The 26,310-nt window shown below is 41.4% G+C and overlaps 1 protein-coding gene across 1 annotated transcript in view; it reads left to right on the forward strand.

Annotated features, from left to right (window-relative positions):
* Positions 1–26,310, forward strand: part of cacna1g (calcium channel, voltage-dependent, T type, alpha 1G subunit) — a 341,612-nt gene that overhangs the window by 215,770 nt on the left and 99,532 nt on the right. Inside the window, exons 26-31 of the mRNA XM_069923288.1 lie at positions 5,903–5,971; positions 8,693–8,877; positions 14,547–14,673; positions 18,847–18,972; positions 21,938–22,027; positions 23,640–23,853. Of these exons, the coding sequence (XP_069779389.1) occupies positions 5,903–5,971; positions 8,693–8,877; positions 14,547–14,673; positions 18,847–18,972; positions 21,938–22,027; positions 23,640–23,853 (811 nt within the window). The remainder of the gene's footprint in view (positions 1–5,902; positions 5,972–8,692; positions 8,878–14,546; positions 14,674–18,846; positions 18,973–21,937; positions 22,028–23,639; positions 23,854–26,310) is intronic.

The following is a 26,310-nucleotide window of genomic DNA, read 5'->3' on the forward strand; positions in this document are numbered from 1 at the left end:
TTAAACAGCTTTACAGTTTTATATACAACATTTTATATACAGAGCATTTTTTGCTGTATCCTATTGGTATCAAGCTAATAGCCAGTCATAAGGAGTGGCATCTCTTGTCCCAATTATGATGTTCCTGTTATTCATTGAAGAGGGTGTTGGCAGAGGGGGCTGTTTGAGTTACCATTAAAGCATTTTTTTTTTACAAATGGCAGACTGTCTTCCATTGCAACCTGAGCACCAGGCCAGAGCAAAATGGAATTGGGGATCCATTAAATATATTTATAAGTGACACTCTTATCAGCTGACTTGTACATTAAGATCTTGTGTCAAACACCATGCAACTGTAATTCATCTGCACAAGCTCGACACTAAGTGCAGTGAAACATTAGGGTGGTGCAACTGGTACAGATGCTGCCTCACAGCTCTGGAGACCAGATCAATCCCGACCTCTAGTACTCTCTGTGTTGAGCTTTCATGTTGTTTGCAAAGACCCATTAAATCCTGGAAGCTGCACCACTTCAGATGGTGGCATTGTGAAAGACTCCACACACCCCTCACGTAAACTGTTCCCTTCTGCCATTTGACTTTCTTTCCAATTTTACCCCATCTAGTTTCATTATATATACATATATATATATATATATATATTATATATATCAAGTAAAAAGTTATTTGTTAAAAGAGAAATGAATGTTATCAGGAACTATAAAGAGAGCAATAAACCTGAACTAAATCCCATTGAGAGAGTACAAGGGTTTTAAAAAATATAGCCTGGGGTAATTCAAGTCAAGTCAAGTCACCTTTATTTATCGTTCATACCATGCGTGGACAGTAAAGATGAGGTAGCGTTTCTCCAGGACCATAGAGCATATTTACATAAATATAGTTAGATTAGAAGTTAAACACATTGAAATATTCAAATTTTAAGAAATATACAGTAATGGACCACGGTAAACTATCCCCTAAATGTTCTAGGAATTCAGTAGTCTGATGGTTTTGGGGGCTAAAAGCTCTTGCCCCACCTGGATGTAGGGGCCCGAGTGCCTTGTTACCTCCTACCAGATGGCAGAAGGGAACAGTTTACGTGAGGGGTGTGTGGAGTCTTTCACAATGTTTATTGCCTTTCGCCTGTATCGAGTGTTGTAAATGTCCTTCGTAGTAGGAAGGGAGCCCCCAATGATCTTTGCCATTGACTTCACTATCTTCTGCAGGGTCTAGCGATCCGAGGTGGTGCAGCTTCCAAACAAGGCGATGATGCAGTGGCACAGGATGATCTCAATACATCCTCTATAGAAAGTAGTGAGGATGAAGGGTGGGAGATGAACTTTCCTCAGCCTTTGCAGGAAGTAGAGACACTGCTGGGCTTTCTTGGCTATGGAGCTCATGTTAAGGGACCAGGTGAAATTCTCCGCCAGTACACTCCAAGGATACTCTTGATGACTTCAACAGTTGAGCTATCAATGGTCAGCGGGGCGTGGTCCCCCCAGGCCCTCCTGAAGTTGAGAACCATCTCTTTTATTTTATTAACATTCAGATACAGGTTGTTGGCTCTGCACCAGATTGTTAGCGACTGAACCTCATCTCTGTACGCTGACTCCTCATTCTTACTAATAAAGCCCACCATGGTCATATCTTCAGTGAAATTGATGTGGTTTGAGGTATAGTTAGCCACACAGCTGTGGGTCAGCAGTGGACGAAGCATACCTCCCTGGGAGGCCCCCATGCTCAGTGTGATGGTCTTGGAAGTGCTCCTACCAATCCAGACTGCTTGAGGTCTCCTTGACAGGGTCAAGAATCCAATTTCCGAGCTCTTCAACACTGAGAAGCAAGCGATTCACATGATAAAAGTAAAACACGAAAGTCTCCAGACACCATGGTTGGAGTAAAAATGCAATGCTGGAGAAATTCAGCTGGTCAAACAGTGTGTAGCATATAAAGATACATAACTAACATTTCGGGGTTGAGCTCTTCATCAAGGTATGAACAAAATGTAGGCATACCTTGATGTTGTTCTTACCTTGATAAAGGGATCAAGCTCAAAATATTGGTGATGTATCTTTATCATTGCTATATAAAGGACACTGTTTGACACCCTGCGTTTCTCCAGCATTGTGCTTTTACTTTTCACATGATAATCACAGAAGCTAATAATGTTCTTCCAGAGAGGCGGATCCACACCCTCTCGCCACCTTTTGAATCAACTTTAAATTGCATCACATAGGAAATTGGAGAAACATTATTATTGAATTGAGCCTGTTTAATCGCATAACGATGCTAACACATTATGTTAGTTCAACTGACCTAAAAATGCTTTGCTGTTGATTTTCATTTGTACTCAGCATCTGATGCCAATGTGTCCAACGATAGTCGGCCGGCATTGATGGATTCCAGTTGTTCTGATACCATTTTTCCCTGGTCTCAATGTCTTGGTGAAACCTTTTATCATGTTCGTCACTGACTGCACCAAGATCGGCAGGGAAGACGTCCAAATGTGAATACAGAAAATAAATTTTCAATGACATGTTGCACTTTTGTATGCTTGTAGCATGTTGTTTGGCTCTCTGTAAGAAAAGGTTATATCTAAAAATACGGTACATATAGGAAACTTACCAGCACCCAAAATCCATAAAATACTCCCAAAAATGTTCAGGAAAAAAAATCTTCATTGTCCAGTGTTATCAAATGGCAACTTGACATTTTGTCAGATATTTTCCTTTTGATGTTGTATTTAATTAAAAATAAATTTAAAAAAAAGAAGCATAAAGTTGGTAGTAAATTGCTTTCCCAGTCTAGTTGAGGAAGGCCAAGGTTTTAAAGTATCTAAGAAGCAAGTGTTTCACATGATAAAGCACACAAAGAAATAATGTTCTTCCAGAGGGAAGCAAATTCACAGTCTGACCAGTTAAAAATAATTCAATTTTAATTCAGCGATGCAGCATGGTAACAGCTCCTTCTGGCCCACGAGCCCATCCTGCCCAAATGCACCAATTAACCTACAAACCCTGTATGTTTTTGGAGGGTGGGAGGAAACCAGAGCACCCAGACGAAACCCACGCTGCAACTTCTTGCAGACAAGACCGGATTCAAATCCCGGTCGCTGGCTCTGTGACAGTGTTGCACTTAACGCTACACCAGCCCTGCCTCTGCTATGCAGGTGATAAATAGGATGAAGTCCAGCTAGCGTTCATTGACAAGGATAAGGCAGTTCTTGAAACAGATTGATACATTTTTGGAGAAACCGTAGCTTTCACAGAAAAGAGCCTTGAAACAGCCTTCAAGTGGAAAAATTGTTGCTCAAAAAATAATAATTCAGTCAATCCAGAAATATTTCTGTGTCTTTGGAGATACAGTATCAATATTTCAACCAGAATGCAATTAACATCTAAATTTGGGATTGCAAAAGCCATATTGATTTTCTAAAATAGTGAGTCCCTGATGATTTAATTTAATATTGATACACTTCCAGTGCTCTGGAGAGGAATGCTGTTACATAGTTTTATGAATATTTTGTTTCTTTTGCATGCTTATTTTTAAATGTTTTGTTCTAATGTATGATATAAACATTGATTTCTATTGACACCAACCACTAGCTGCATCTGTTCCCACTTTGTTTTGATCGTTCTCTAACTCCAGAGAATCTCCAACTCAGTATCAGTGTCTGCATTTCACAGGAGAAAAATGGACATGATGCTATCGTTTGATCCTCAATTTGTAATTTAGACATTTCAGTAAGCCAAACTGAGATAGCTCAAGGGAATGTTCAGACTGTTCGATAAAATGCTGATTAAAGAGAAAGGAATGAAAGAAATCTCGAACTTCCTCACAAATTAGATGGTCCAGAACTCTTTAAAGTCAACAAAATACTTCTGACGTCTTGTGCAAAGTGCTGGAGAAACTCTGTAGGTCATGGGCATGGCCTGCTGAGTTTCTCCAGCACTTTGTGTCTTGCACTCCACCTTGAGTCTGCAGACTTAATTGTTTAACTCGTGAGGTCTTGTCCCTCTTCTTTAGATTTAAGTGGAGCACAACATCAAACTCTCACAAACAGCACTGAAATAATCCCCATTTTTTTTTCAAAATTAAAGCAAATGTATTGAAAGTACTCCATGAGTTAACCAGCACCTTTCAAGAGAGATTAAATGTTCTCCTTTCCTCTGGTTTCCCACCCTCTTACCTTCCCTCTCCATTCAGAGAGCTACCTCCTTCCCCTATCGCTTCTCAGCCTTGTTTTCTCTTCTACCTCCCCACCCACATCCACCTCTTAACTTTAGCCTACACTCTTCCGTCTTCCCCTCCTCCTTCCTCTCTCCCCCACCCCACCCCATATTTTTGTTCAGGCGCTTGCCTGCTTTTTGCCTATACCTTGGTGAAGAGCTCAGGCCCAAAAAGTTGGTTACCCGTTATTCTGCTGAGTTTCTCTAGCACTTTTGTGTATTCCTCTACAACCACAGCATCTGCAGACTTTCCTGTCTAACTTAATTTTTCAGGTTGATGACCTATCTTACTTGACTTGACAACTTTTATCAGAATTGAAAGAGATTCTGCATCACCTGCAAAATATTCAGAGCATTTTTTTTTTTGCAGTTTGCTTTTTGCAACCTAGCTATCAGTTTAAGCAAGGAGAATTCCATACTTAAACCTCAAATTGTCCTGTGAAATCTTTTTCATCTGCCTGAGAGGGCCAACAGGTCCTTTCTCTGGTGGGCTTAAATCCTGTGGAAGGAAAGGGTCACCAATTGGTAGTAGGGATGGTGTTGCAGGCTAAACATTGAGTTCTGTTAATGCAGATTCTAATCATTTTCTGGGGTGAAACAAGAATTTCCTACCCCATTCCCATACCATCACATCTATCCATAGGGTCTCATGCACTGCCAAACTGAGACCACCCTCAAATTGGAGGAATAACTACTCATATTCTGTCTGGACACCCACTAACTGGATGGCATTAACATCGACTTCTCAGGTTTCTGTTAGTCTCCCCCTCCCACCCCGCTTTCCAGCCACTCTCTTTCCCTATCCCTTTGTCTCCTTTCTTCCAGATCCCCACCCCTTGTCTCTCTGTCTTTCCCTATCCCTCTTTCCTTTCTTCCAACTCTACGTTCACAGAGCAACCACACTCCCCCGATCAATTTTCTCCTACCCAACTTTTCACGTCTACCTATGGCCTCTTGGTTGTCAGTGTGTACTCCTGTCCCAGCAGAGAAACCTTGGGGTGAAGGTGCTCATTTTGTTGAAAGAGGCAACTCAGATGGATACACTTGTCTTCACTGGGCAGGGTATTGAGTACAATAAGTGGGTCCTCGTGATTCCGTTGTACAAGGCATTGATGAGATCACACTTGAGTGGTCTCCAAGCTATAGGAAGGACATCAATAAGTTGGATGCAGAATGCAGAAAATATTCACCAAGATGTTGCTGGAACTGGAGGGATTGCATATAGGGATAGGTTAGATTTGCTGGGTCTTTATCCCTTTGAGCATAAGAAGCTGAGGGGTGACCTTATAGAGGGATGTGATAAAATGAATGCTCACAGTCTTTTTTCCCCCAGGGTAGACGATTCAAGAACCAGAGGACATAGGTTTAAGGTGAACAGGAAGAGATTTAAGAGGGACCTGAGTGGAATTTTTTCACTCAGATGATGGTCTGTTCCTGGAACCTACTGCCAGAGGAAACAGTGGGCACAATTTTGACATTCAAAAGACATTTGGACAGATAAATGGATATAAAGGAATTAGAAGGCTATGAATCAAATGCAGACAAATGGGATTAGACAAATGCTCATTTGTTCAGCATGGATGATTTGGGTTAAGGGTCATTTCCATGCTCTATGGCTCTATCTCCACTATACTTCAGATTTTGAGCCTTCCCAGTATTTTGTCATTCTCCTAATATATTATTTTCTTCCCTTAAAGGAACGAATCTTCCTGACACTCTCAAACTATATCTTCACAGTGATCTTCCTGAGTGAGATGGCAGTAAAGGTAATCTCAAGCACTCAATTCTTTTAAAGATTAAAGCAACCTTTGATAAACACCTGAGTCTGACAGAGAGGGCCCCATCCTTATCGCAATAATGTAATCATTCAGGAACTTGGGGTGGCATGGTTGGCCTGGCGGTTAGCTCAACATCTTTACAGCACCAGCGATCGGAACCAGGGTTCGAATCCCATGCTGTCTGTAAGGAGTTTGTAGATTCTCCCCATGTCTGCGCGGGTTTTCCCCGGGGGCACCAGTTTGCTCCCACTGTTCAAAACATTCCCCGGCCTTGTGGGCCGAAATGGCCTGTTACCGTGCAGTATGCTTAAATTTAAAAATATATAAATATGTAACCAGTTTAATTATTTCTATTTTAAAGACTGATGCTATCAATCATAGAAATATTACAATGAGCGAAGTGGATCCATTTAATAATAATAATAACCCATTTCCCAGATGACTGGTGAACAATCAGGAGAAAATACAAAAATACTCCTGCTGTTGGCACATATCGTAAGGGAATAGATTACTTACCTACATTTTCCAAATTTAGCAGCAGTAATCAATCCCACCTCAAATAAGTGCGTAATGAAGCTCGTGCCCCCATTTCCCTCCAGTTCACCTTCCCTCTCATTATACTTGGACATTAGAGTTCACACGTATTGCCCAGTGGTTCACATTTGCTCATGTGCATCATACGCACTCAAAAAATAACTTATCCTCAGGTAGTGTTGCAAGGGCCAGCATTTGTTACCCATCTACGATTGTCACAGAGAGAGGTTGCGGGATTTCACCTGAAATATAAACAAGTTATTTAGCTACTTCAAAAGAATGTTAATCAGCTACACTGTGTGGGATCACGTACAGGCTGGTTTGGGCAGCTTCCCTATCCTAAAACATACTGGTGAACCAGCTACATTTTTACACCAATCTAACAGCATTGTGAGCACAGAACAACACAGCCCCTACACCCATGATGTTGGTGCTGAGAATGAAAGTAAATTGTTGCTGGACATGAACCCTACCTGCATATTTCTGTTTCTATCTAGAACAGTGGTTTTCAAACCTTTTTCTTTCCACTCACATACCACCTTAAGCAATCCCTATGTCATAGGTGCTCTGTGATTAGTAAGGGATTACTTAAGGTGGTGCACGAGTGGAAAGAAAAAGGTTTGAAAACCACTGTTCGTCCCTAATTGACTCATTATGTGCACGGTTTCATAACTCCAAAGGAAATGGGGCAATGATAATTTTTCTCAAGTAAAATATTTCAGTAACCATTGGGTCTAGAGCAGTGGTTCTCAACCTTCCCTTTTCACTCACATACCTTACTAATCACAGAGCACTTATGGCATAGGGATTACTTAAGGTGGTATGGGAGTGGAAAGAAAAAATTTGAAAACCACTGTTCTCGAAGCTTCTTAAATGCTTCTACTGTATGTGCTTCCACCACTACCTTGTTCCCAGGCACTTTACTGCATTCTGTCTGCAACCTAATCTACTGCATTTGGTGGACTCGGTGTGATCTCCTCTACATCGGTGAGACCAAATGTAGATTGAGTGACCAATTCACCCAACACCTTCACTCTCTGTCAGGGGTCCCTTTAAGCTGTGTTCACTTGCACACGTGCAGAAAGCAGACCGTGCGTGCACACACGTGCACAAGTATGCACATGTTGATTTCCTTTGCGCGGAGGCACACTGCTCTCTGTAGGTCTAAAGCTTTCTGTAGCCAACCACTTGAAATCCTTAGCCTTATCCATTTTCAGGCCAAGGTGAAATGTAAACTTTTTTTCATATTTTTCCTGGACCGCCTTAAACCCAAAGGCAGGAACACTGATTTTTAAATTTAAAGTACTCCACACCTCCATCTGATTCCACTGTTTCCTTCACCTATTCTTGAAAAATAATTCCTCCCCTTCCTCTAACTTTTCTTCTTCCCCTCCCCGCCCACTTTCGTGGTCGCTCCCTCTGCCTGTCTCTCCAACTCCTTGCCCTTCTCCCAGCTTCTTCCCCCCTTTATATATGTAACATCACCACCCACCTCCCCCCCACCCAACCACCCCCCCCCATGTTGACAACCATTTCTACCCATGGATTCTGTCTAATCTGTTGTGTTCCTCTGACAATTTTCTGTCTTTTTTTTTGTTTCCAGATTCATTTTTGAAGCTCTATTGATTTTCTCAGACTGCTGCTGTGATATTAGAATTTTTGATCTTTGATTTTATCTGCCTTTGTGCCCCTATCACAACTCTCCATCCATCAACAGGACCATCAGGATCAAACATCCTAAACCCATTTTTATCTATTTATAAATTGCTCTGGTATCAGTTTAAATGTCACAGCCCAATCACAGCATTGGTATGCCACGTAAACCCTCCAATCATTTGGGGGATGGCTTTGGCTGTGGGGTTTCCAGGGATAGTTCAGAGACAGGAGATGCCAACAGGCCAAAGTAGCATTGTTTAGCTCTTCTAGAGGACCATGAGTCCTCTCAAGCCTTGCACATCCCTTGTCCCAGATCTTGCTGAATGCTGCAGTTCCAAGTAGCTTCTCCCTGCTTCTGGTCTCCTGGTTTGCCTATGGGGTGGTAGTGCCCCTGTTTATGGATGGGAGGGCCTGCTATTAAGATGGGCATAACTTTTTCATCCTTGGATTTCCTGTTTAGTAAGATAACCGCTGGTTACTGTTCAATGGTGGTAGGTATTTTCTTTATCTCTTTTGCAGCTGGTGGCAATGGGCCTTTGTTTTGGGCAGCAGACTTACCTCAAGAGCTCGTGGAACATCCTCGATGGGCTGTTGGTGATGATATCAGTCATCGATATTCTGGTCTCCATGGTCTCCGACAGTGGAACGAAGATTCTTGGAATGCTTCGTGTCCTCCGACTGTTGCGCACTCTCCGTCCCCTCCGGTAATCCAACTGGCTATGTCCTCAGTTTACCTGTAACCTTTTACTGTAGCAGGGTTACAATGGAAGCTGTGGCAACATGAAGGAATGGCATGCCAGGGAGAGGCTTGGCTTTTATTCCCGAGGACATATGAGGCTGAGTGGTGATCTTGTAGAGGTTCATAAAATCTTGAGTGACATGGATGCTCACAGTCTTTGCTCCCAGATTTCAAAACTAAAGGGTGCAGGTTTAAGACGAGAGGGTGCAGATTTAAAAAGAATGTAAGGAGCAACTTGTTCACTCAGGGGGAATTCCATTTCCAAAATGAGCTGTCAGAGGAAACTACAGAATTGGGCACAACTAAGACATTCAACAGACATTTATATTAACAGATACATGGATAGGAAGGGGTTAAAAGATATGGAGCAAGTGCAGGTAAATGGGAGGAGCCCAAAATGTCAACTTGGACAGCACTGATGAGTTGGGCTGCTATATCACTCAATAATTCATCCCTTTTAGATACTGTATTTTTAATGTAGGTGAGAAGGAGATCATCAATTCACAAGGCACAGTGTTAGTTCATGAGCCATATATGAAAGCTTAAAATGAGCCTTTTTGTAGCTTTCCAGGGATCTGACCCAAGTCAATTACAATCAACAAATGGTAAAATGAACAATAATAGATCTTCAAACAGAAATTGGTTTCATACTAAGTCTTCTTTGCCTTCTGGCCGTCCATCCCATAGTATGATGATGGCTCCTTTCAGTCAGTTTGTGGGGTTTGATATGAGGATACCCCACTCCTCAGAAAGGAACAGCATGTGTGGGAATGGATTTTAGCTGAGTAGGAGGTTGCACAGGTCCAGACCCATCCTTTTGACATCCTTTCCCAGATCCAGCCCAAGGCTACTGGAGGAAGTTCTGTTGCAGTGAATGGCCAGACCAAACTTCGATGCAAAGGATGCCCTTTCCACGCTTCACAGCACATGTTTGCTAGATGGCCAATGACCCCCACAAGAGGGTTCAACTTCCCTTTGACAGGTCTTGTTCTTCATCCTGCAGACTGTCAAGCCTGGTGGGGGAGCCGGTTTAGTCACTGACCACCCAACCATGTGACAGGTAGTACAGGGTTATATGTACGAGTAGCACTCCGACGAGTGACCTGACATTCGTACCAAGTACGCACATTTCCATAAGGTGGAGAGAAGGATATTTAAGCTTAGTTTCTGGATGACTAGCAACATAAGCTTAGAAACTGATTGGCATGATGCTGCTATGCCATTGATCCCCATGTTATCTTCTGTTGGAACATCGCAGGAGGATTTGCACAGTTGGGCACTCCTGTGCTAACATGAACTTCATATTTGATAAAGGGTTCAGGCCCAAAACATTGACATCCTTCCCCACCCCCCCCCCCCCAACTGATGCTACTCGACCTGCTGAGTTCCTCCTGCAAGATTGTGTTTTGCTCCAGAGTCCAACATCTGCAGTCTCTCATGTGAATTTTAAACTTAGGACAACATCACTTATCTGGGAGCCATGCAAGGTGGCAAAGTCATACCCACATTCTTGACTTTCCCCCTGTCCCACCCAAACCACTCTTTGATCCTTGATGTCCACCCTTTCCACCCGCTGCAGGTACTGATCACTCTATTAATTCGCTATCACTCTTCAAGATTTCATTTGAAAAAAGCTGTAACGTGGATTCTTAGGTTAAAAACTATACTTTTAAATCGTATCAAGAGAGAAAATCTGAAGACTTGAAAGAGCCATTACCTAACAGTTGATGAATGCTGAATTGGAGATCATTTGTTTTTGTCAGAAAAAGGTGTTTGACAACGAGATATCAAAATTGAAGAAGAATCTGAATGTTGCATAAACAAGTTGTGTTTTCAAGCTAAATCCTATTCTTCTACATGATGTATAGAGAGTAGGAGGAAGATTGGATAAAGCAATAATGCCAGAAGTGAAACATCCATTTATATTAGCTAAGGAATTTCATATGTCTAATTTGATTGTTCGACATATACATGAGAAAACAGGTCATGGTGGCTGTAATCACATGTTATCAGAAATATTAGATGCTTGGAGCTTCAACATTGATCAAAAGAATTATATCAAAATGTAAAAATTGTCAACATGCGAATGTAAACCTGGACAACAACAAATGATGGATTTGCCACAGGATAGAGTTTCACCAGATGAATCCCATTTACAGATTCATTTTGGAAAAGATGGATTAAAGAATATGTTTCATTATTACAAGAACAACAAAAATGGACTAAAGCTAGATGCAAATTTGTATGCGGAGATATTGTAATTATCATGAACAATTCTTCACCAAGAAATTTTTGATTGCTGGGTAAAATCGTGGATTTGTTTTTTTCATTCCTCTCAACCAACTGTTGGCCTCCCGTTCACTTGCACTTCCTCCATGCATTTCCTGACTTTCCATTCCATTCGTCTTCCATAGGTTTTCTGGTCCAAACTGTTTCTGAAACTGGCCCTTCCTAAATGCTAAGTGGAGTTGCCTTTCCACTCCCACCCCACCAAAGTCTGACCCATGATCAGCGAGGTCCAAAACCCAGCCTCAGGAAAGGACTGAATGGCGATGAAAACAGCGAACATCGCTCCACTGCTTGGAGAACAACTTTTGCTTTTGCTGTGGGTTTATTGGAATTTCTGGAAATCTAAGGAGCAAAAACAGATTATGGGAATTGATCAAACAGAAAAATGCCAGAGGAACTTGGCAGGTCTCGCAGCATCCATAAGAGATAAAGATATGTTGCTGACGTTTGATGCTTGAGCATCTTTACCTCCTATGAACACTGCGAGGCCTGCTGAAATCCTTCAGCTTTTTTAGTTTTTAATACAATCACAGCATCTGCGGTCTTTCACGTTTCACTCAATGGGAATAGATTAGCAGCCAGTGAAAGGATGGACTAAGGAAGGGTGTATTTAATTAGCAAACAAAAAATAAAATTGATTCAGGGAGGGACGACCAAGATATTGAATGACGACTTTGCATCTTTAGTAGAAGAGAATGCTTCCAATTCTTTCCTCTTACCTTTGGATTCCTTTCTTCCCTAATATCTTTTACAAATTCATCTCATCCTTGAGACCCATCTTCGGCCTAACAGTGTTACTTTTACCCAGCTGTTACTCACTTCTTGTCTCTTCCCAGGTTACTGTATCCAAGCCCTTAAATCCATCAGTGATATGCCTGAAAACATATCCAGTGACACAACCAAAACATCCAAAGGACATCATAAAAATCCTTCCATTTCCAATATCCTTGTCTTCAGCAAGCAGTCTCGAGTCCATATCACTTTCCTTTTGGCTTGGATCCTTCCAGTCAGGTTCAGAACCAGTCACAATACCACTATAGTTCTTATCATGGAGCAAATGTCATTCCTTGAGACTGTGACCACAATGTTATCTCTCCTCGTTCTTTTCTCCCGTGTTTGGCAAGATGAGTCACACCATCTTTTCTCAAGTATCTCTCATGGCGCGTCCTTGAGTGGGTCTGTTCTTGCCTTGTTGCGCTCTTATCGGCCAGAGCCAGATATTAATTTGTAATTGCCTCTCTTACTGCTCCCCTACCATTACATCTGGTGTCAACCTGGGACTAATCAACACTTGATGCTCTTCTTTGCCTCAAGTTCCACATCATCGAGACAACACCTAGTTCTACTTTGCAGCACTTCTCTTGATCCCAAAACTTTCTGAGTTGTACATTGGCTTGTCTAACATCCAGTACTGAAAAAGCAGAGATTTACTTCAACTTAATGTGGGGGCGAGTAAAGTCCCTGTCTCAGGCAAACATTAATTCTCTAGAGGATGATTCCATGCTCCATGTCGGCCCTGAGGCTGCACCAAATGTTGAGGCCATGAGATGAGTTGGCGTATTTGTGCTCTACTTTCCACTTGCAGGTAGAAGATGTTGCCGGTTGGAAGGAGACGTGGCACTTTGCCACAGATGGTGTAAACTGGTGCCAGAGATACTATGGAAGGAGTGATTGTTTAAATCGAAGGATCAGGTTCCAGATAAGTGGGTCATTTTGCCTTGCATAGTAGTTAGCATTTTGAATGCAATTCCTCTAAGCAAAGGGAGAGATGGTGAAAGATTATAGCAATTAACAGCAATCACCACAAATTATCCAACCTCTGATCCTGGTATTATAGCCTCAGTATTTGCTTTTCAGGACTAATTAAGCTTCTGGTCAGTGGTAGCACCTAGCTAGTTGTGATGGAAGATTTGCCATCCTTAGTTTTAAATACACTCTAGCCTTCCCCATTCCTAACCTTGTAATGTACTCCATTCCTCTCACTCACACAATACCTGTCCTCTCATTCTGAACTGTGAATGTTGGTTTTTCATTGGTAATCATGTCTCAGTTTAAAATAACCGAGTTAATGTAACATAACATATAACATAACAATTACAGCACGGAAACAGGCCATTAGGCCCTTCTAGTCCGCACCGAACCAAACACCCCTTTCTAGTCCCACCTCCCTGCACAATGCCCATAACCCTCCATCTTCTTCTCATCCATAAACCTGTCCAACCTTTTCTTAAATAATACAATTGACTCCGCCGCCACTATTTCTCCTGGAAGATCATTCCACACGGCTACCACTCTCTGAGTAAAGAAGTTCCCCCTCTTGTTACCTCTAAACCTCTGCCCCTTAATTCTTAACTCATGTCCTCTTGTTAAATGGCACTAAAACCAAACATTTCGGTGATGCTTTGGGTCACTTGTATGAGTTATCTTTCTGTGTGGCTCCATTTTTTTTTGTTATGATAAGGCTATTATTGAGGTGATAATGAATTACACTATTAAAGCTGTTAAAATAAACATTAAACATATGCAGTTATTGAAAAGGAGTCAGCCACAAATTGAGTAGGATAAGATCAAAGAGTAATTTTCTTAAAAGGTTCAGCAGTGTTAAAGGAGAAATGTCATTCAGTCTGAAGATGTCGTGGCCTGGATTTTTGAGGATGGAACTTCCCCTTGAATGTGAGCATGATAGGCTGAAGTAAGAAACACTAAAGAACGATTAAAACACAGAATGCTGGAAATATTCATCAGATCAAGAAGAATCTGTGGAGCAAGGAACAAAGCCAGGACAAAGGGTCATCCACAGATTTGTTTCTCTCTCCACAGATGCTTCCTAACTTGTTGAATATACCAGCACAATATAGCAAAGTGCTGGAGACACTCAACAGGTCACACAGCATCTAGAGGAAGCAAAGGTAACCAACGTTTCGGGCCTGGACCCCTCATGAAGGCATGCTAGCATATACCAGCATTTGTCTGTTCAATTCTGGATACTTACTTCCATTTCAAACAATAACCAGGACAAAAATTACTTTTGTAAAAAGCATTTGCTCAATCAAGGTAAATGGCATTTGAGTAAGTTGATCACTTTCTTTGGTGAGGTAGGGTTGGTCATTTTTGAGGATAATTCAATTTGATGGGTAAGTGAAGTTTAAAAAAAAAACATTCTCATTTCAATAAAATAAATGCATGGTAAACTTGTTCAGAGAATGAAGTTCCATCAAGGTGGTACCAGAGATACTACTGTGGAAAAGGGTCAAAAAATAGTGGTGTACTTTAAATTTGTGGGAAATGTGATGTCAAAAACACTCATGTCAATTATCCCTGACATGTTGTCATTGCTTATCGCAGGGTAATCAGTCGAGCACCTGGCCTTAAACTCGTTGTCGAAACACTCATGTCCTCCCTGAAACCCATTGGAAATATTGTGGTCATCTGCTGCGCATTCTTCATCATCTTTGGTATCCTAGGTGTACAGGTACGATTCTACAAGTCATATCAGTGTGCAGAAGTGGGAGCTCTCGATCCGAGTGAGAGTTGAACTGACAAGGGAAGGGGCTGTCTGCTTACTAGGGTGGGGCTCGGCATACACAAAAGGGTGGGATCAATGGGTCTGCTCTCTCCCAAGGTCGATCCAAGGATAGAGGCTCAGCATCTGGTTGATGGAGGCTTACGACCTCATTGTTGATAGGGTGGCTCCCCTTGACCTTGGGTACAATGCCCAAGGATATGGCTCTCTGTGTCCTGGAAAGAAAGTTTTGGCTGCTTTTGCATCTGCAAGTAGGGGATTTCTCTATCCTTGGTCTAAACTCCCTGTGTAGTGGTGCAACTCCCATACCCTGGGGTTCCATAGAGATCCCTTTTGTTTACTAGCTGCATTAAAAAAATCTTTGATCTGCCAAGCACTATTTTTCATTCATAAAGATGTTATTATGCCTCAACATTTTATGTTTTTATAAATGTTCAATCACCTGATTCTTCATAATGGATTCCAGCATTTCTCTGACAACTGATAGCAGTCAAATAGATGATTGCCCCATCCTGCTTCTTAAATTACCACGTTTACTACATACCAGAATCACAGAGGTTTTGAAAGATCACCCCTCAAGAGTCCACTGTTTTGTCTAATTGTACTGAGGTAGGACTTCTTATTAGGAGTGGAAATGTTTAAAAAAATTATCTCTGATATATTCGTTATTGCAAGAAGAAACTCCTAAATTAGAATTGTATAGATCTAGGCAGAGATGGGAAACAGATTTAAATATTATGATAGATCAACAAATTCGGGAAAATTTATGTAGAGATCTATGACTAATATATTAATGTAAGGTATAGATTAATTCAACATAAATTTTTCCATCAATTATATCTTACACCACAGAATTTGAATGGACTAAAATCAGATTTATCAGATCATTGTTTTAGATGTGGTGAGGATGTAGGATCTTTTATACATTCAACATGGTCTTATCCAAAGGTGAGACTTTTTGGGTGTCTATAAGTAATTTTTTACATTTTTCTGTTAAATCCTGATCTGTTTTTATAAGATAATATTGAAGGAACTGCTCCTAATCAAAACTGTCGATTTATCAATTGAAATTTGTCAAATTACCATTAGCAATTACGAGGAAACATATTGCAATTACTTGGAAATCAGATCTTCTTCTTTGGCTTGGCTTCGCAGATGAAGATTTATGGAGGGGGTAAATGTTCACGTCAGCTGCAGGCTCGTTTGTGGCTGACAAGCCCGATGCGGGACAGGCAGATACGGTTGCAGTGGAAAATTGGTTGGTTGGGTGTTGGGTTTTTCCTCCTTTGTCTTTTGTCAGTGAGGTGGGCTCTGCGGTCTTCTTCAAAGGAGGTTGCTACCCGATGAACTGTGAGGCGCCAAGATGCACGGTTTGAGGTGATATCAGCCCACTGGCGGTGGTCAATGGGGCAGGCACCAAGAGATTTCTTGAGGCAGTCCTTGTACCTCTTCTGAGTGCACCTCTGTCTGAGTGGCCATTGGAGAGCTCGCCATAGAACACGATCTTGGGAAGGTGATGGTCCTCCATTCTGGAGACGGACCTACCCAGTGCAGTTGGATCTTCAGCAGCATGGATTCGATGCTTGCGGACTCTGCCAGCTCGAATACTTCGATGTTGGTGATGAAGTCGCTCCAATGAATGTTGAGGATGGAGCGGAGACAACGCTGGTGGAAGCGTTCTAGGAGCCGTAGGTGATGCCGGTAGAGGACCCATGATTCAGAGCAGAAAAGGTTATCCAACTGCACGAAAACCAAACCAACAAGGTCGGGTCAGATGCAGCAATGAGCTCTCTGAACCCTTCTCCATTAACAATGGCGTGAAGCAAGGCTGCGTTCTCTCACCAACCCTCTTTTCAATCTTCTTCAGCATGATGCTGAAACAAGCCATGAAAGACCTCAACAATGAAGACGCCGTTTACATCCGGTACCGCACGGATAGCAGTCTCTTCAATCTGAGGCGCCTGCAAGCTCACACCAAGACACAAGAGAAACTTGTCCGTGAACTACTCTTTGCAGACGATGCCGCTTTAGTTGCCCATTCAGAGCCAGCTCTTCAGCGCTTGACGTCCTGTTTTGCGGAAACTGCCAAAATGTTTGGCCTGAAAGTCAGCCTGAAGAAAACTGAGGTCCTCCATCAGCCAGCTCCCCACCATGACTACCAGCCCCCCCACATCTCCATCAGGCACACAAAACTCAAAACGGTCAACCAGTTTACCTATCTCGGCTGCACCATTTCATCGGATGCAAGGATCGACAACGAGATAGACAACAGACTCGCCAAGGCAAATAGCGCCTTTGGAAGACTACACAAAAGAGTCTGGAAAAACAACCAACTGAAAAACCTCACAAAGATTAGCGTGTACAGAGCCGTTGTCATACCCACACTCCTGTTCGGCTCCGAATCTTGGAAATCAGATACATCTTTAACATTGCCACTGTGGCATGGTGAAATACAAAGTTGTATTTCTTTGGAAAAAATTATTTATAATCTAAGAAATAAATATTCTGTGTTTTTACAAATTTGGCACCTGGACACTCCGGTAATGGGATTAAATTTCTAGTGATATCCTTTTTACTCCCCCCCCCCCACCGAACCTCCAGAATTCTCCTATATACTTTATTGTTAGAACTGATGAGTTACATTGCACAACATTGCTCTCTGTAAACCAAGATTCTTTGTTACTTTTTCCTTTTATATTTTTTTCATGTATTTTATTTTTCAAATTATTTTTCTTTCTTTTTGGGGTGAGGAAAGTTGGGAGGGAGGGAGGGGTTTTGGGATGGGTTGAAAACTATCGTGTATGTAATCAATTTGGGGTTTTTTTATATCTGTATATTATAATCATTATAGTTACTGCGTGTTTAGAGTATTAAATAAAATATTCCAAAAAAAATCCATCCTCTCTGCAGCACCTCTTTGAAGATCATAAAATAGATTATAGAACATTACAGCACAATACAGGCCCTTCAGTCCATGGTGTTGTGCCAACTTGTGTAAACCCATTTCCACAAAATTGTAATCTTTCCCCACCTCACCTCCATAATGCTCACAACTATGTGCCCATCTAAGAGTCTTTTGAATGCCCCTATAATGTAGCTTATCAGTTCAACTTCTACTGCCATTCATTTTGCTCATATTTTATATTTCATGAGGATTATTTTGATAACAAATGAAAAATGCTAGAAATAATCAATGGGTCAGAAAGAGAAACCGGGGTGAAAGGTCAGATAACCGAATTGTTAAATCTGTTTGTCTCTCCACGGGTAGTGTCTAATCTGCAGAATATTTCCAGCATTTTCAATTCAGACTTTAAGTATCTATTTATTTTCTTTTTGCAATGAATTATTTAACTCATTCCATGCACATTTGAGCATTCTTTGTCATTATTTCTAGTACTATATGTTTATTACTGTCAAGATAAATGCAAAATATGTTTCAAAATTTCAGTTATTCCCTTAATTTTCCATTCTAATTTTTCCTGCCTCTGCCATTAAGGAACACTCCTTAACTTTGAACTTTTTCTGGTTATAAAGCCTAATTTTCTTCTGTATCATGTCAGCTGAAAACCCTATGTTCCTAGAAGCCTGAGCTCACTTACGCTTAATTTTGGATTTATTCCCATTGTAAAATGCCTATCCCTTCTCAAAGGTTACTCCTCTTGGCACTTTACTGAGGTAGACTGGGGAAAGCCTGTTGAAAAGAAATTAATGCTCACCGTCCATCCAATTCCTGAATGATCCATTGAGTGACTGATTTCTGTTCTTTCAAACATTTTGGATCCAGTCACAATGCAGGCAAATGTGATATGATGGGCAAAGAGGTGGCTGAAGGGCTCGTTTTATGCAGTCCAACTCTGACTGCATTGCATTGTACCCATGGTGTTACTATCTGGAATGACTGGCATGGATTCAACAGCAATTTTCAAAAGCAAATTGTATAAATCCTTAAAGAGAAAATTGGTGTGCTGTGCAAAGAAATGTATTTTGATTCCTAGGATACAATGGGCTGAAAGAACTTTGATATCCCACTTCATAATTGCACTTCTTTTCAATTTTCATAAGAAAACAACCTTTGCATATCGACAGTTCCAAACTGAGCATGTCTTTTTTTTTATATTTCAGCTCTTCAAAGGAAAGTTTTACTTCTGTCTTGGGGAAGACATGAGAAATGTCACCAACAAATCTGACTGCATTGAAGCCAACTACAAGTGGATCCGACACAAGTACAACTTTGACAACTTGGGGCAGGTATGACAGGGTTTAGGGAACATGTTAATGTGCGCATGAACTCTAAACTTACCTTTGGAGCTGTTGATGGTGCAGCCTTTCTGTCAGAACCACTGAGTATGCTTTTACCATTTCTACACCCAAACATTTTGCCATTTCTACTCATTTTAACAAATCTCCTGATGTTAGTTGACTTCAGCACATATAGACAGGTACAACTGCATGTGTTACTGACAGTTTTGAAGGTTTGTGCAATAGAAAAGTATGAGTTCTCAAGAAATTAATGCAAAATTATATTAGATGTTCAGTGACTGTCAGATTAGTGACTTTTTCTAGACTCTGTTCTGGTGCCATAGTGCGACACGATGTTTTAGTGTCCTGTTTGAAGGAATTTAATTTATATATACAACCCGGTAACAGGCCATTTCAGCCCACAAGATCATGCCACCCAGTGTCCCTTTCTCTGTGAGTGACACATCCCTGAATGTTAGGAATCTGGAAGTTCTCAGTCTTGATGCATCAAATGCCTATTCTATGTCCATGCATTCTCAGGTTTACTTCTGGGATTGGTTATAATGAGTACTTAACGTGATTTGAGTGAGAAGCCTGGTAGGTCTGAGATCTCTACAACTGTACATCCATACCACTGGCAGTCCTCAATGTTAAAGTATCTGAACAAGTTAGTGACTGTGTCTGTTGGTATTACATCATTGACTGTGTCTGTTGGTAACATGTTGTTGACTGTCTTCATTGGTAGTACCCTCCGCTCCTGAGGCAGAAGGCTATGGATTCCAAGGCCAGTTTATGGTCTATACTAACATGAACCTCTGCCAAGAGGTACCCTGAACCAGTTCCAATTGGCATGTTGGCTTTTACCAGAATGTTTTTTTCCAATGAATTAATCAATCAAATATTTAAAGATTTTGGATCTGGGATAATGTATTTGAATCTTGGCTCATTCCTGATGCAACAAGAGAGAATTCCATCAACAGAGACATGCTTACATCATACAAATGTGTGAGGTTTTGTGTGATTGTGGTTTGGAAGTACTGAGCTAAATCCAACTGGCTTGATTCCACCCTTTAGTTTCTCACTCTAGCATTTGCCCTCTTGCAATACTGGGAGCCTATCCCACTCGTCATTTATATCTTGGAGCCCAGCAGTGCCTGACTTTGGCGTGAGGAGGCTGGGGGACCGAGGTGTCTCAGCCCCACAATCATTCTGAGAGCCAATGGTGGCTGGAAATGTCAAAGGCTGGTCTTCAAGAACATGTCAAAGCTGTAATTGGTCATAATTACAGCATCGTACAGCGAGGAAACTGGCTGTTTGGCTCAAAATGTCCATGCTGACCAAAGATGTCACGCACATACCAGTTTCTCTTGGCCCATTACGCTCAAAACCCAACCTATCTATGTATCCATCTAAATATTTCCTAAACATTGCAATAGACCTGCCTCAACCACCTCCTCTGGCAACTTGTTTCATACACTCATCACCCTCTGTGTAAAATAGTTGCCCTTCAGTTTCCTATTAAATCTCTCCTCCCTCACCTATGTCCTCTAGTTCTCAATCTCCCTACTCTGGGTGAAAAAAAGAACTGCGTTCATCCAAACCCCTCATGATTTTGTACCCCTCTATGAGGTCACCCCTCATCCTCCTGCGCTCTGCGGAATAAAGTCCTAACTGCTCAACCTCTCCCTATAGCTTGGGCCCCTGAGTCCTGGCAACATCCTCATAAATGTAAAAATTGAGGATTAATAGTTTCTAGATCATTCCCCTTCATTGATATATAAAAAACCTGTCAGACAATTTAAAATTATTACAAACATTATTAACAGAAAGGCCACTAAAAGTGTCTTTCACACATAAATAATGAAAATTACTAAAGCAATTTAAAAAAATGAACTATCCCTTTGCTTCCTTTATCCATTCCCTTCAAATTTGTTAACTGAAAGAACACAAGAACATGGAAGCAGGAATTGGCCATTTGGCCCCTTGAGTGAATCATGATAGCCTGCAGATGCTGTGATTGAAGTAAGAACACCAAAATGTTGGGGGAACTCAGCCGGTCTTTTCAGCGTCTATAGGAGCCAACGATATATTGCCGACGTTTCGGGCCTGAATCCTTCTTCAAGGAAAAAGGAAACCATGAAGAAGGACTCATGCCCAAAACGTCAGGAATATATCTTTGTCTCCTATAGACGCTGAAAAGATCGGCTGGGTTCCCAAGCATTTTGATGTTTTCACTCATCCTCTTGAACCTGTCCTGCCATTCAATGTGATCAAGGTTGAGCTGCGCTAGCCTCAACTCCTCTGCTGGGCTGTTCCCCATAACCTTCAGTTCCTCGAGTCTTTCAAAGATTTCTCCACCTCCTCCTTAAATACATCCAATGATTTGGCCTCAGGGGCAGAGAGTTCCAGAGATTCACCTTGGGGTCAGGAACCATTGCAATTTCTGGTCCTGGAACAATGCTGTGAAAGCCCAGCAAGCCTGGCCCCCGTGGCAGTCAAACTGGATCTTCCAAATCCCTTAGTATTTCCCAAAATTCTGCCTTTGACTCTAAATTTCATGAAAATTAGGGGAACAGCTTTTATGGTCCATCCTCCCCTGTTATGTCAATATATTTTACCCAGGTATCACTTCATCTTAAACTTTGAATGCCAACGCTGTCATCTGTCCCACATTCTGAACCATTTATCATTGCTTTGTTAATTTTAACATTTGGCATGCATTAAATCTTGGAAGTGAAAATGTAATAATCCTGACGTGATGAGTGCTGTTTAAGTGGCAAGAGATTAGAGTGTTTGCTAGATGGGATTGGACACAGCTGGAGTAAGCATTTCTCATGTCATTATTTATTCCATTGCCAAAACTAAGTTTAGTAATGACCCCTTCCCCTCTCCCTACACTCCCCCCACTTCCCGCCATGATATATGATTTATTGCACATTACCGAATCTAATGTTACCTGTTCTCAAACTTATAGGCCCTGATGTCCTTGTTTGTTCTTGCATCGAAAGATGGGTGGGTTGACATTATGTACGACGGTTTGGATGCAGTGGGAGTGGATCAACAGGTAACATGTTTAATTATCGTGAGTTCTGTTTGCGACATTACACACCCTAAGTGGAAAGGAGATTTGCCTTGTGATGCTGTTGAGTCTGCTCCTTGCATTTGCCATAAGGCATGACTCCTATCCGTCTGAGAACTCTTGAAAACATTTGGCATCATATATTGATGTGATATCACCAAAATTCCTAACAAAAGATAGAAGTATTTACAGATATGAAACATTTTTCACAACCAACCAATGAAATACATTTTTTTCAAGTGTGTTCACTATTGTTATGTGTAAAACAGCATAGAGCATGACTCCAAAATTAACAGTGTGGTTGTACCTGGTTTGTAATTGAATTTGGTCGAGAAAAAGTGCAGATTAGGTCACCAGGGAGAGCTCTTCTGCTCATTTTTGGTTAATGCTGAAATCTTGAACAATAGTATTTAACATAGTATTGAATAGCACTTGGGATGTTATGAAGTTGTATAAGACATTGGTGAGGCCAAATTTGAAGTATTATGTGCAGTTTTGGTCACCTAATTATAGGAAATATATCAATAAGATTGAAAAAGTGCAGAGAAGATTTACTTGGATTTTGCTGGGAATTCAGGAAATGAGTTACAGAGAAAGATTAAACACGTTAGGACTTCATTCCCTGGGGCATCAGAGAATGAGGGGAGATTTGATACAAAATTATAAGGGGTATAGACAGAATAAATGTAAGCAGGCTTTTTCCACTGAGGTCAGGTGAGAGTAAAGGGTGAAAGGTGAAATGTTTAAAAGGGACATTAGGGAAGAATTTTTTCACATGGTGGTGAGACTGTGGAACAAGCTGCCAGTGGAAGTGGGAATACAGGCTTAATTTTGATATTTTGAAAAATGTGGATACATACAAATGTGGGAGGGGTTGGAGGACTATGGTTTGGGAGCAGGTCTATGGAAATGAGCAGAATAATAGTCCAGCACAGAGTAAATTTTAATTTTTTTACTTTTTTAATTTTAAATTTAGACTTACATTACAGTAACAGGCCACCTCAGCCCACGAGTCCGTGCCGTCCAATTGCACCCAATTAACTTACACATTTCGAATGTGTAGGTTTCCCCCAGGGAAAACCTGCACAGACACAGGGAGAATGTACAAACTCCTTACAGACAGCTTGGGATGGCCCAATGGGCCTGTTTCTGTGCTGTAGTGTTCTGTAGTTCTATGGTTGAGCAATCACTATTCCATGCAATATATTAATCATTTTCATGGCATTAATTTTCCCAATAAAAGTTGCACTGTCGACTTCCAACATTCCTAATGGGAGTGATCCAAACAATGACCAATCAACATTTTGAACTGGATTGTTACTGTATAAAAATCATAAACCCATACAACACAGAAATTATGTGAGCTTAGATAACATAAACAGAATGAAACTGGAAGGATATTCAATAACCGGGTCAGCAATAAGGCAAATTTGAGAAGTTTTTTGTGTAGTTGGCTTTTATGATCTGGACTGCAAGATGTCCAAAAGTATGGTAGAAGGTCTATGGACAATTGAGCAGGGCTGCAATGGAGCTTGCAAAGAGTCGACAAAGGGCTGATAGACACATCCCTGTAAAGTTGCCGTCTTCCTGTTTTCAGCCGATCATGAACCACAACCCATGGATGCTCCTCTACTTCATCTCCTTCCTGCTCATCGTGGCCTTCTTTGTGCTGAACATGTTTGTCGGGGTGGTGGTGGAGAACTTCCACAAGTGCCGCAAGCACCAGGAGGTGGAGGAGGCCAAACGGCGTGAGGAGAAGCGACTCCGGCGCATGGAGAAAAAGAGAAGGAGTAAGGAGAAACAGCTGGCTGGTCGGTAGTCTTTCTTGTATCTTTCTGAGTCGTGCTTGACCTTTGACACCACTTCTCAGTGCCTGACAATTGGGATATCCCAGAGCATGCCAGTTAGGCCTCTGCATGGTAGAATAAGCTGGGCGGAAAACAAGGTCCCATCAGCCAACGTAAAAAGATGCCATGTCATACCTTGCTTGCATGTTTTGGCAGCAACCTTTTCAGAGGGCAAACCGTCTTCTACCCAAAGCATTCTCATGAATACAGAACCCAAGGAGCGTGACGTACAATAGTGCATGGATATTGGCTCCAAAGTGCTGTCAGCTGCTCATCATTTTGCATGATACTCTTCCAGTTGAAAGGAGTCGCTGTCCTGCACTATTGACCTGAAAGTGCACACACCGTCTGTGTTATTGGATCCTTGTTTTACAACCCATATCACGACTGCTTTTCAATCCTTTGCTGAGAACTACAGCTTGAGACATGCCTGAGAACATAATCTATCTGCAGGCAATACTATATAATAGTAGGATTGTGTCTTGCACAGAACCTGTTTTTTTTTTAAAAAAAACTGTTGAGAAATATAAATGGAAAGGCAGAAATTTCCATGGAAAACAATCATGCTACATATTGCAGCGATGATGGAGTTGCTGCAGTTGCAAGATACTGACCTTCCCCATACGTTCAATGATTAAAGCTGACAGCCATGAAGGCACTTCACTTTATTTGGTGATTATAGGCATTTCTGTGCTCAAAAAATTTAAAAGTGATTATTTATCAGAGAGTAAACAATGCATAGTTATTTTGGAAAGTAGCCGTGACAAGTAGTTGACAAATTTCGATGAAACATTACAGAGCATGAACACTATTAAACCACATTTTATGGTTATATCTGTTATGAATTATGTATTTTATTACACCAGTGGAATACCTTTATGTGTTTGCCAGTTATATGGGCATAGCATTTTTCAGTTGCTTTACATAATGTAGCCTTCACAACAAACCTTTCTGAACCCAAAGAGGTCACTTACTTTCAAATGAAGGATTGTTCCCTTCCTTAATTGCCAAAATATGAATCCCCAGATGGTATCCCCAGATACTGAGCTTATCCAAGTCTGTAGTTACTGAATTCAGGAGTTTGTGGAAGTTTGATATGACATCAGAAACCCTGGCAGATTTCTACAGAGGTGAGGTGGAAAGTGCATCTGATATGGGGGGGGGGGTGCACCAATATTCCTGAGTGTAAAGCCCTCCAAACAGTAGTGGACACAACCCAGGACATTACAGGGAAAACCCTCTCGAATATTGAGTGCATCTACAGGGAATGCTGCTGTCCGAGGGCAGCAACAATCATCAAAGACCCTCACCACCCAGCACACGCTCTATTCTTGTTGCTGCCATCAGGAAAGAGGTCTAGGTGCCACAAGACTCACACCACCAGGTTCAGGAACAGCTGCTCCCCCTCCACCATCAGACCCCTCAACAACAAGCTCTAATCAGGGACTCATTTAAGGTCTCTTACTTGTGCACTTTATTGATTTTTTAATTCTCTCTGTAGTGTGCAGTCAGTTTGTTTAAGTTTGTTATCTGCTTACAGTTCTTTGCTTGTTTATATGTTCAAGCTGTGTACAGTTTATTTTTTGCACTACCAAATATTGGTAATTCTGCCTCGCCCGCAGGTAAAAGGAATCTCCGGGTTGTATGTGATGACATGTATGTCTGACAATAAATCTGAAATCTGAATTACATAACTGTCCAAGAAAGCTTGTGCTTCTAAATGTGGACTTTGATCCCTTCTCTCTTGGTTGGATTGGCTTCACTTGCTCAGTTCCAAGATTCTGTGCCAAAGTCATTCATTTGTTGACTCCTCAACGTTAGAAGGGTCATTGAATATCCCAAAGCTGAAGCAACTTAATATTTTCCCACTTGTTTATTTTGAAAGTTAATTGATACTTTTCATTCAGATTTCAGATTTATTGTCAGAGTACATACATGACATCACATACAACCCTGAGATTCCTTTTCCTGCAGGCGAAGCAGAATTGGTAACACAAGAAGACTCCACACAGCGTATTCATGTAAACAAATAAATAACTGTAAACAGATAACTAAGATAAACAAACTGACTGTGCACTACAGAGAGAATTTTTAAAAATCAATAAAGTGCACAAGTAAGAGTCCTTAAATGAGTCTCTGATTGAGTTTGTTGTTGAGGAGTCTGATGGTGGAGGGGTAGCAGCTGTTCCCGAGCCTGATGGTGCAAGTCTTGTGGCATCAATACCTCTTTCCTAATGGCAGCAGTGAGAACAAAGCGTGTGCTGGGTGGTGTGGATCCTTGACGATTGCTGCTGCTCTCCGGCAACAGCATTCCCTGTAGATATTCTTGATAGAGGGGAGGATTTTTACCTGTGATGTCCTGCACTGTGCCCATTATGTTTTGGAGGGCTTTATGCTCAGGGGTAGCCGGTCAACACACTT

This window comes from Narcine bancroftii, chromosome 3, assembly GCF_036971445.1.
Source record: "Narcine bancroftii isolate sNarBan1 chromosome 3, sNarBan1.hap1, whole genome shotgun sequence".
NCBI classification, from domain to species: Eukaryota; Metazoa; Chordata; class Chondrichthyes; order Torpediniformes; family Narcinidae; genus Narcine; species Narcine bancroftii.